General features: G+C 36.0%; 1 protein-coding gene across 2 annotated transcripts in view; it reads left to right on the forward strand.

The window, feature by feature from the left end:
• Positions 1 to 12483, forward strand: part of RPAP3 (RNA polymerase II associated protein 3) — a 61483-nt gene that overhangs the window by 9386 nt on the left and 39614 nt on the right. For both annotated transcript variants that reach the window (XM_006888168.1, XM_006888169.1), the window contains exons 4-7: positions 1974 to 2101; positions 8922 to 9043; positions 9702 to 9772; positions 10791 to 10916. In XM_006888168.1, coding sequence (XP_006888230.1) covers positions 1974 to 2101; positions 8922 to 9043; positions 9702 to 9772; positions 10791 to 10916 — 447 coding nt within the window. The remainder of the gene's footprint in view (positions 1 to 1973; positions 2102 to 8921; positions 9044 to 9701; positions 9773 to 10790; positions 10917 to 12483) is intronic.

The following is a 12483-nucleotide window of genomic DNA, read 5'->3' on the forward strand; positions in this document are numbered from 1 at the left end:
ACAGTGAGTTCCAGTTTCAACAACTGTTCAGTTTGAACAAGGTTCCTGTTTCTCCACAACCTCGCCAGCGTTTGTTGTTTGCTGTTCTGTTAAATTTTGCTATGTCTACTGGGGTGAGATGATAGCTCATAGTTGTTTTAATTTGCATCTCTCTTAGAGCTAGGGATTTTGAACATTTCTTCATGTGCTTGTTAGCTATCTGAATGTCGTCTTCAGTGAAGTGACTAGTTATCTTTTTGATTTTACAATAATGGTCCTATGTAGTTCTTGTTCTTATGAGTCTTTAGATAATTCACCCAGTATAATGCTTTCTAGCCTATCCCATGTTGTTATGTGCTGTCAAGTCACATGTGACTCATAATGACCCTGTACAGTAGCTTTGAAGCCTGCCCTATCCTGAGACAGTCTCAATGACTCTGATATACCTACCCCCATTGTCCTAGTTAATGTATCAATCCATCTCACGCAGGTCTTCCTCTCCTGTACTGTCCTCCATCTGTCTGAACATAATGTCCTTTTCTAAGCCTCAGTCCCTCATGGCCACATTCCTAAAGTTTGTGAGACGGAGCTTCAAACTTAGTTTCACTCTAAGACAGACCTATTTATTTTCTTGGCTGTCCATGGTATGTTCAAGACTCTTCTCAACACCACAGCTCAAAGACATCAACTCTTCTATCATCCCTAGTCATTATCCAGCTCTCTGATGCATTGCAAGCAATTACAAAAACCATGGACTGTCTCAGGCACACCTTAGTCTCTAGACTGGCATCTTTGCTTCTTAGTACTCTGGAAAGGTCCCTGACAACAGATATACCTAGTGCAGTTCTTCTTTTGATTCTCTGATTGTTGGTGCCAAAAGTATTGATTATGGAGCTGAGCAGGATCTATTAACAACCTCAATCTCTTCTTTATCCATCATAATGCCAGTTGGCCCAGTGGTGAGAATCTTTGTCTTCTTGTTATTGAGCTTCAATCCATATTGAAGACTACAGTCCTTGATCTTCTGCAGCAAGTGCTTCAGGTCTCCCATGTTTTATTTTTTTAAATTGTTGCTCCTTAGTGCTGCATAGTATTCATTCCAGTGAGTGAATGTATCACAATTTCTCAATCTAGTTGTATATTGATGGACATATGGGCTGTTTCTATGTTCTTAAATCTGAATAACACTACAATGAACAGATCTGTTTGTGTTTCAGTTGTATTTTCTTTGGGGTATATTTCTAGCAGTGGAATAGCTGGGTCATATGGAATCTCTGTGTTCAGCTTTTTGAGCAAATACCAAACTGCCTTCTACAGTGATTGTACCATTTTACAGTCCCACCAACGTGTATGAGAATCTTTCCGCATCCTCTCCAACATTTATTTCTTACTCGCCTGTTAAACTTTCCTCACTGTGGTTTTGATTTGCATCTCTCTTGCTGCCAATGATTTTGAGCATTTCTTCATGTGTCTGTTGGCCATCCAAATGTCTTCCACTGTGAAAAGTCTTTCCATGCCTTTTGCCCATTTTGTAATTGCATTATCAGTCTTTTTCTTGTGGAAGCCCTGGATTATTTTATATAGATTTTTGTTAAGACACCCTTGGGTCATCTCTGCTTACTTTCTGTAACATTTAATAACCCCCTGAGGGAAATACCATTATTAGAAAACCATCTTTCCTGCTTTACAAAAATGTGAAATTCTTTTCTGATTAAACTTTAATTGATGCCTTTTTATTGTTTCCTTTTTGTGGGTTAATATCGTAAGGAAAAGTCTAGTGCTAAGTACTTATTTTTCTGCAAAAGTGCTTATGTTGCAGCAGTGTAATAACTCTATGGTAAATTTTGGCTTTTTTAAAAAAGACTGTTGGCGGAATTCTGTTTTTCTGTTATTCTTGATTTTACAGCTAATAAGAAAAGGAAGGGGTGCATAATATTAAAAGAACATGACTTGGATTTAGTGTCAGTATATAACTGATTCATATGCTTTTTCAGGGCAACAAGTATTTCAAACAAGGGAAATATAATGAAGCAATTGAATGCTATACCAAAGGCATGGATGCTGATCCATATAATCCTGTGTTACCAACAAACAGAGCTTCTGCATACTTCAGATTGAGAAAGTAAGGAATTTCTGTAATGTGTGTGGGTATTTTGTGTGTACATAGAGACTGATTTAAAATAGACATTCAAAATACCTTTCATAATAAGAAGAGCAAGAAAGATTAAAACTGCATTCTTTGTCTTTTCACTTGTTAATTGTTAAGATCCTCACTCCCTTTTACTGAGTTATGCTCCTGTAGCTCTCTTTACGAAAGTGGTCCTCCGTAAGAACTGAGTAATGATATTCTTTACCTAATTCACCCAAGAATAAAAAGTTATGTGGATAGAACTTTTAGGAATATGGGAGCTTTGGTGGCCTACTGGATGAGGAGTTGTACTGCCAACCAAAGGGCAGGTGGTTCAATTCTACCATTTGTTCTAAAGGAGAAAGGTGAGGAGTGGCTCCTCCTGTACAGTTTACAGCCTCTGAAAACCTGCTGGAGGGTCAGCTGTGTGTTAGTTCTTAGTTGATGGCACACAACAACAACAGCATCATCTCCTTTTGTTGATAAATTATTTATCCATTATTTAATCTAGAGGACTTTCATTATGGTACGTTTATAATATGTTTCATTATTTGTTTACCTTTTAAGTAAATGTTTCATGTTGAAGAATATAGATGTATTGCATTCTTATTAAAAGCAAGGGCTGACCTATCATAATCGCACACGAATTTTAAAAAAGGCAAATACTGTCAAGGAGCAATTTCTTAACATGTCTTAGTTATGATTTGGAATAAAAACAATATGTTTATAATATATACGTAATTATATTGAGTAGTTTTTACTATTTAAATAGCAGAGCTCAGTGTATTATTAGTGCTTTGAGATTTATGATATTAGTACCTTCACAGACCAGGAAAATGTTCAGTTTTTTAAAACAATATTATTTTATAGTGGTTTACTTAACGAAGTTTGTATACATTGTGTTCAGCACTATCCTTCAGAATGTTGCATTTTGGTACCTATACAATATGACCATATATGCACATTATGAAATATAGTTTTAAATAAACTCACATACATGGTAAGAACAGAATGTTGTTATTGAAACTTCTTTGTTGATTCTACTTTTCTGTATCTTGCATATTCATGACCTTACATGGGTGGTTAAATTGAATAGAACCACTCGCACACTATTACCATAAAAACTAGGGACATTGAATAAGAAATTTGTATTAATGTCTGTGTTTTGATTGTGATATTACACTATAGCGTTGCAAAATGTTACCATTTGGGGAAACTAGGTAAAGTGTATATGATTTCTATATTAACTTGTCTGTGAATCTACAATTATCTCAATTTAAAATATCAGTTTTTTAAAAAATCAAAATACAAAACCCTCAAAATTATTTTTGAGAAATAGATTAATAGAATTTGCACAATTGATGTTTGACAGAAGAGAAAGATTGATACTTGCCGTAGATCTCATATCTTTCACAAAATTGAAACCAAAATAATCATTGGCCTAAATGTCAAATGCAAAAACATTAGGATAAAACTTAGGTGGCCTTGGATTTGGCAGTGACTTTTTAGGTTCATGTTTCATAAAGGGGGAATAAAGAAAAGATAATTTGGACTTAATTAACAACTCTGCCCTGCAAAAGACACTATTAAGAGAAAGAAATAATATACCACAAACAGGGAGAAAATGCTTGGAAAATATAAATTAGAAAAAAGATTTATATTCAAAAGACACAAAACTCAACTCATTGCTGTCTAGTTGGTTCTGACTCATCATGACCCACATTTGTGTTTCTGCGACTGTAAAATGCGAGGAGACTCCTCATCTTTATTGGGAGCAGCTGGTAGATTCAGACCCCTGGCTAATGCTGCCTTTGGGTTAGCAGTGCAGTTTGCTATAGAGTATGCTGTCGAGCTCTCCCTTCTCCTCAAATATACAAGGAACTCTTGAAACTCAACAATAAGAGGACAATTCTGTTTAAAAATGTTGGAAGATTTGCATAGATACCTAACTAAGAAGATAGCAGAATAGTGTATGAAAAGGTGCTCAGTATTATATATATCTTTGTTGGTGTTACTTACGGTAACTGCTGTCATAGCGATGTTCTGAACAGCGGATTTGAACCCTGTCCTATCCAGTTCCATCCTCATTATCTCTGTGACACACTTGAACCTATTGCAGCTGTCACTCTGTTAGTTCATCTGTTGAGGTTCTTCTTTTTTTCTTTGACTCTGCACCTTTTCAAGCATGATGTTCCTCTCTAAGGAATAGCTCTCCTAGCAACATGCCCAGAGTATGTGAAATGAAGCTTTGCCATCCTTACGTCTAAGGAACACTCTTAATTTTACTTTCTTTAAGACATATTTGTTTGTTCTTCTGGCAGTCCATGATATATTTAGTACTATTCTCTAACACTACAGTTCAAAGACATCAGTTCTTCTGTCATCCTTATTCATTGTCCAGCTCTCAGAGGCATAGCAGATGATTAGAAAGACTGGCTTGAGTCAGGTGTCCCCTAGTCTTCATATTGACATCATTGCTCTTCAGAACTTTGGAAAGGTCTCTAAAAGCAGACTTTTCCCAGTTGTATATATCTCTAGATTTCCTGACTGGAGCACCAGGGATGTTGATTATGGTTCCAAGCAGGATGAAATTGCTGATAATTTCAGTCTTTTCATCTATTGTGATGTTGCCCATTGACCTAGTGGTGAGGAATTTTGTTGTCTTGATGTTGAGATGTTATTAGAGGCTGTAGTCCTTGATCTTCTGCAGCAAATGCCTCAGTTCCTCTTCACTTTCAAGCAAGTAAGGTCATGTCATCTGCATAACTCAAGTTGTTGATGAGTGTCCTCTAATCCTGATGCCACACTCCAATGATGCCACATTGTTCTTCATAATGTCCAGCTTCTTGCATGATTTTCTTAGCATACAGATTGAATAGGTATGGAGAGTTAATATATCCCTGACACATACCTTTCCTGATTCTAAACCATACAGTGTTCTCTTGCTCTGTTCAGATGGTAGTTTCTTGGTCTAGGTATAGAGGCAGAGCATTAGAGTGGGAGATACTAAAAATGGTGAGAAAAAGCTGTAAACAGCAATTCATAATTAGAACATGGAATATATGAAGTATGAATTTAGGACATTTGTAAGTTATCAGAAATGGAATGTATAAAGATTGATATTCTAGGACTTAGCAACCTTAGAAGGACTGGATTGGCTAGTTTGAATCAAACAATCATGATGATTTGTTCTGGGAATGAAAAATTAAAGAGTGGTGTTCATAGTCAAAAAAACCATTTTGAGATCTATCCTGAAGTACAGTGCTCTAAGTGATAGGATACTATCCATACAAATAAAAGGAAGTCCTGTTAATGCAACTGTTATTCATGCATATACATCAACAGCTAAGCCAAGAAAGAGGAAATTGAAGAATTCTACCAACTTTTGTAGTCTGAAATTGACCAACTATGTAGTCAAAGTGTATTAATAGTAATTGGTGATTGACTGTGAAAGTTGGAACCAATGAAGAATGGGATTTGGAAATTATGACTTGGGATATAGAAATGAGGATCAGAAATGAACCTGTAGACAGAATGATAGAATTTTGTACATTCAATTATTTATTCATTGCAATATGTTTTTTAAGAAACACAGGAGGAGGTGACTGTACACACAGATTTTACCTGATTGACTGCCCAGGAATCAGATTGACTGTCTCTGTAGAAAGAATTGTTGGAGAAGCTCAGTATTAACAGTCAAAACCAGGCCAGGTGCTGACTGGAACAGACCATCAATTACTCATGTGCAGGTTCACATTGAAGTTGAAGAAAATGAATATGTATCTTTAGGGAATACTAATTTTAAACTACGAGATACCACTGTATTAAAAAAATATTAAAAAACCTATTTAAATAACTCAAACTTACTTTTGTCTGGTCATTATAAACTCTCTCCAGCAGGCTTTTGGGAGACTGAAAATTGTATGGGGGAGGGATTGCCTGTTTTTTCCTTACCTATAGAGCAGCTGGTAGATTTGAATCACCAGAGAGGTGCTGCCTTTGGTTAGCAACACAATTTCCTATAGACTGCTATAAGAGTTCCCTGTATACCTATCAGGATGACAAAAAGCACTCCTGTTTGTAGCTAGTAGAAATGCAAAGTGATGATTAATAGCCAGTTTGGAGGACAGGAAGTTGGAGACAATCTGGAAGTTTCTTCTAAAACTAAACATAGACTTCCCATACAGTCTAGCATTCATAGTCCTGAATGAATTAAAAACTGTGTTGACACAAAAAGCTGCACATGCATGCTTATAGCAGATTTATTCATAATTGCCAAAAACTGGGAGTAGCAAAGATGTCTGTTAGCAGGTGAATGAATAAATAAACCTTGGCATATGCACAGATAGAGTAATGAGTAATGAAAAAGAATGAACTTCAAGCCATAAGCACATAGAGGAAGCTGAAATGCATGTTGCTAAGTGAAAGACTCTGAGAAAAATGGCAATCCCAGAACAGTTGAATATGCGTATACGAAACCTAATCCTGGACCGGAAAGCAGTTGTCAGAACAGAGCAAGGAGACACTGCAAGGTTCAAAATCGGGAAGAGTGTACACCAGGGAAGTATTCTGTCTCCATACCTTTTCAATCTGTATGCAGAACAGATCATCCGGGAGGCTGGGCTCTATGAGGAGGAATGTGGCATCAGGATTGGAGGAAGACTCATCAACAACCTGCGTTTTGCAGATGATACCACCCAACTTGCTGAAAATGAAGATGACCTGAAGCACTTGCTGCAGAAGGTCAAGGGCTGCAGCCTTCAATATGGATTAAGCTCAATATCAAGAAAACAGATTCTCACCACTGAGCCGATTGGCAGCATTATGATAGATGGTGAAGAGATTGAGATTGTTAACAGCTTTAGTTTGCTTCCCTCCACAATCAACACTCTTGGTACTAGCAGGTAGGAAATCAAAAGATGAATTGTATTGGGAAAGTCAGCAGTCAGGGACCTCTCCAGCGTACTGAAGAGCAATAATGTCAGTCTGGAGACTAAGCTGCGCGTGATCCAGGCCATAGTCTTTGCAATTGCTTGCTATGCATTAGAGAGCTGGCCAATGACTAGGGATAATAGAGAATTGATGCCTTTGAGTTGTGATGCCGGAGAAGAGTGTTGAATATAACATGGACTGCCAGGAGAACAAAGAGGTTTTTCCTAAAGAGGATGAAACCAGGCTGCTCCTTGGAGGCAAGGATTCTGAGGCTTTATGTAACATACTTTGGGCATGTTACAAAGAGGAACTGGTTCTTAGAGAGGGACATTATGGTTAAAATGGTAGAAGGATGGAGAAAGAGAGGGAGACCATTGATGAGATGGATTGATACAGTGACTGGGGTAATGTGAGTAGGCATGTCAGAGACAGTAAAGTTGGCACAGGATAGAGCAGGTTTCAGGGCTGTTGTACATAGGGTTGCTATCAGTTGCAAGTGACTCGATGGCACATAACAGCAACAACACATGAAAGAAGCTTATGGTTTGAACGTTGTGGCACTCTGGAAAAGGCAAAACTGTGTAAAGGTTAAAAAGATCAGTGGGAACTGGGAGCAGGGGTGGCAAGAGATGCATAGTTAGAGGCTCATAGTATATTTAGAGTGGCAGAAATATTCTTTATGATACTGTAATTGTAGACATGCTACTTCTTTCAACCCCACAGAACAGTACAACACAGTAAATTCTATTGTATAGTTTATAATTATAACTGTGTCAGTAATGGTTCATCAGTTGCAGTAAATGCACCATACTAATACAGGAGGTCTGGTGGCTTACAGGGTAAAAAGTTGTGCTGTCAACCCAAAGTCAACAGAGATGGGAAATCTCCTTCCATGCCATTTACTGCTTCTGAAAACCCATTGGAGGGTCAGCTATTACTCCGTTTCAGCTCAATGGCAATGAGATGAGTTTGAGTTGAATGCAAGATAGTTAATAAGGACATTGTTTTGGGAGGGTAGTGTGTGTCAGTTCTACTCTGATTTTTCTGAAAACCTAAACTGCTTTGATAAAGCCTGTTGAAAAAAGAATTTTGAATTAGGAAGTTCTACTCTGAAATGAGTTCCCCATGTTTGCTTGACAGCAACTATTTGGGGGTTTTTAAAATAACAACAGAATGTGAAATCTAATGTTTTGGGAGGGTAGTGTGTGTCAGTTCTACTCTGATTTTTCTGAAAACCTAAACTGCTTTGATAAAGCCTGTTGAAAAAAGAATTTTGAATTAGGAAGTTCTACTCTGAAATGAGTTCCCCATGTTTGCTTGACAGCAACTATTTGGGGGTTTTTAAAATAACAACAGAATGTGAAATCTAACATACACCTCTCCCTCCCTTCAAGTACAAGTTACTGTTTTTAATTGACCTAACTAAAAGAAAATGAAACCAAACCCACCGCCAGCCAGTTGAGTCTGGCTTAGGACAGCCCTCAATCAGGTTTGTGAGGCTACTGTAGCAGACTGCCTCCTTGCTCTTTAAGACTGGGTGGTAGATTCAGACCACTGATCTTCTAGGCTGCACACTTTTAAATTGACAACTGTGCTTAGAAACACATTTTTTTTTTTCAATTGTTTATGACTGCCGTATGAATGATGTTGTTTCTTTTTCTATTAATTAAAATGTGCGGGATGGCAATAGCCATCATTTGCAGCAATGTGTTAATGACCCAGCATGTCCTGGGGCATTACTACTGTCCTGTGCCACCAGCAGTCCTTAAGGAGAAAAGGAGGCCTTCAGTTGAGAACTGTAAGAGATCTTAGAAACACATTTTGAAGGATTTGTTTAATGAGTGGTTTTTGTTAACCTTATTTTCATTGTTTTAAATCACAGATTTGCTGTTGCTGAGTCTGACTGTAATTTAGCGATTGCCTTAAATAGGAATTACACAAAAGCTTACGCCAGACGAGGTGCTGCTCGATTTGCTTTGCAAAAATTAGAATATGCCAAGAAAGGTACTAATATCTTCATAATCATTATTATCTGAAAAAATTTTCCAGCATTTTATCTTTCATATACTATATGAAATTTATTAGATAAGCAGCGTCCTTATCAGTTTCTTGGAGATTTCTTTTGAACAAAGCTCAGTTTTGCAGTTTAGAAGGTATCAGTTGCTTTGGCAAGAATACACTCCTAGTTTGGTTCAGATTCTTATCTCACCAAATTTTAACTGTGTGACTTTTAATTTCTTATTTGTAAAGTAGAATTTCAAATACCTAGTATTGACTGTTAAGAAACTAAAAGTAACACGTGTAAAACTCACTGCATGCTTTTATTTCTAAACCATTTATTATTTTACATAACCAGTTTGTGTATTAGAAATCTTAAAATTGGAATAAATCTGGTATGTAATAGGATTCTGTTGCTCTTGGTTTTATGTTGCACACCTTAGGGTACAAGTATTACTTGTGAGTCTTGTGGAAGAAGGTTTATTGTAGGATTCTCTCAGAATTCTATACTTGGGAGAGTGGAGAAAAGCTAGTCCCTATTATTAGTTCTCCCTTCATTTAACTGTAGGACAGTTGCCTGTTTGTCCCATGTAGCAAATTCTTTTGTATATGTTCTTTAATACCAAATAGCTTTCAAAGATTCTTTATCTTCTGATTTACTCAGATTATGAAAAAGTATTAGAATTGGAACCAAATAACTTTGAAGCAACAAATGAACTCAGGAAAATCAATCAGGTAAACTATAGTAATTTAAATGAAATTTGTTACTTATGATCCTAATTTGTTGAAATAAAGGGTTTTTTATAGACTTTCTATTAGAACGTTCCATATATTGGTATGGAAATTTTCTTAATTTAATTCTTTATACTGTAGAGTTCTGGTAAATTCTTTGCAAATTATAGGCAGTGTAGTGGTGAAGATCATGAATTTATTATCTGAAAAAGTTGTTGGAGACCCTTTGATCTGATAACACTTGACTTTTCCGCCTAAGAGTTCTTTTCCTTTATCATGTTGATATTTTCTTTTATGACTTTTGCTGTAATTTCTGTATTAAACTTTTGCGTATATCTTTGATTTTATAATTTTAAAGTTGCCCCATGCTTCATTTATACTTTAGCAAAAACCCCACTTTTTTATAGTCAGAAATATGTTATTCCTTAAACATAAAATTAGTGTAATACTGAACAGTTACATGTTTCTTTTACTTGCTGCCTTTCATCAGAATTAAAATTGCTTTGCTCTCTGTTGAAACATTGAGAAAAAAATGTCAAGTGAAGAAATAGGCTTTTAAATATTTACTTTACATATTGCATATGAGTTTGTTTGGTAGATACAGCAATTTGATTATAATCATGAACCATATCATGTCTTAGATCAAATAATGACTGAATAGTAACAGAAATTTTGTGTTATGTTTTACTTATCTTCTTATATTTGAAAATAGCTTCTAGAAAATGCCTGGTCTGTGCAATAATTTAGAAAAAAATGTTGAATAAATAAATGAGGCAGCTACCTTTAGTGACCCAGCTTACTTTATTTGAAGGAAGATATGCATTAAATCTTTGTATACTTTCTGTTTTTAAACTTAACAAATAATAAAAGCTTTGAATTGAAGTAGAAAATGTTATTTTAAGTTGTTTATTTGAAATGTAGCAGAAATTCTAGTATATTTGAGTAATCTAGTGTTTTGAAATCAAATAAGCATGCATTTTGTGTTACTTGCTTTATTTTAGCTTACTGCTGTGTCTTACAGGCTTTAACACCCAAAGAAATCTCACCCTCAAAGGAAACTGACAAAGTAGTTAAGTCAACTGAAGGAGAGAAAAATCAAATTGAAGGACAACAGTTGAAACAGCAGGCCATTTCAGAGAAAGATATGGTAATTTAGAGCCATTACAACATAAAAGTATATATATTTTACTGAGTATTCACTTTTACTTTCTTGTATAGGAATTTTTTTCCATCACTGTTATTATATTAAAATTCTTAATATTGTAAAAATATTTACTCCAATTTTGTAATGCTCTAACTCATTGCCCTTAAGTCAAAACTTTCTCATAGCTGATCCTCTAGTGAGTTTTACAGGCTGTAAATCATATAGGAGGAGATTGCTCATCTCTCTCCCACAGAGCAGCTGCTTTGTTTGAACTGCCTACTTTTGGTTTGGCAGCACAACTCCCTACTGACTAGGCCACCAGAGCTCCGTAACTCAAGAACTGAATATTATATACACTAAGACCTTTGGAGTCTATCAGCTCAGAATTCTAGTAATTGATGTAAATCATATAAACTTGTAAAAGCATAATTAAAGAAATGTTTGAGTTTGTTGTTGTGCCATGAAGTAGAAACAGACTCATAATTATCTTTCTGGCAAGTTTTCAGAGGCAGTAAATCATACAGAAGGAGATTGCCTATTCTTCTCCCATGGAGCAGCTGGTTGATTCAAACCACATGCCTTTGATATTGCAGCACAATTTCTTACTACTCACCTAAATTTAGGGATTGTTTTAACATGTTTATATGTGGCTAGTGGTAAGGAACTGAGTTCCTTATCCAAAGGCACACGATTTGAATCGTGTTGCTATGCAGGAAAAGATTGGTGATTTACTGCCTATGAAAACCCATACGTGGAGGGTCAGCCAGGAGTTGGTTCTGATTGGAGGGCTGGTGAAAGCAGTTACAAAGTGGGAGCTCTGGTAGTGTAGTGTGTAGGCACTTGCACTGCTAATCCCAAGGCTGTGCTTCTCTGGCAATTTGAATCTACTAGCAGCTATGAGGGACAAAGATGGCAATCTCCTGTTGTGTGATTTGTAGCCTCAGACTCAGAGGAGGGTCAGCTATGGATTCGTTCTGACTTGACAGTAATGAGGTGATGAGATGAGTTACATGGTTAACAAAAAGTTATAGTTCGTTCTTATTTGTAACTTCTTATTTTCATTAATTCATATTATACTGTTTATTGAAATTCCCTTATAGATCCTTTAAGATTCCATTTAATAATTTTTTGTCTTTCAAATGAATCTATAATTTTTTTTTAATTGCCATTTTAGTGAGTTTATAGAGAACTTGGGTTTCCATCATTGTTACACATTTTCCTCCATTCTAACCCCAGTTCACTTTTCTCTTTGAAAAGAAAAAATTTCTTTCATTATTCTTAATAAATAATTGATGTGATCTATCTGAGATGGATGGGAATGGGCCATTTTGAATCAGACAGTCATGATTTGGTATGCCAGAATGAGAAACTGAGGAATAATAGTGTTATAGTAAAAAAGATAATTTCAAGATCAGGATGGATGGTGAAGAGATTGAGATTGTTAACAACTTTAATAGTGTTATAGTAAAAAAGATAATTTCAAGATCAGGATGGATGGTGAAGAGATTGAGATTGTTAACAACTTTAGTCTGCTTGGCTCCATGGTCAACACTCTTAGCACCAGTAGCCA

This window comes from Elephantulus edwardii, unplaced genomic scaffold, assembly GCF_000299155.1.
Source record: "Elephantulus edwardii isolate Elephantulus edwardi_28Jun2011 unplaced genomic scaffold, EleEdw1.0 scaffold00065, whole genome shotgun sequence".
Taxonomy (NCBI): domain Eukaryota; kingdom Metazoa; phylum Chordata; class Mammalia; order Macroscelidea; family Macroscelididae; genus Elephantulus; species Elephantulus edwardii.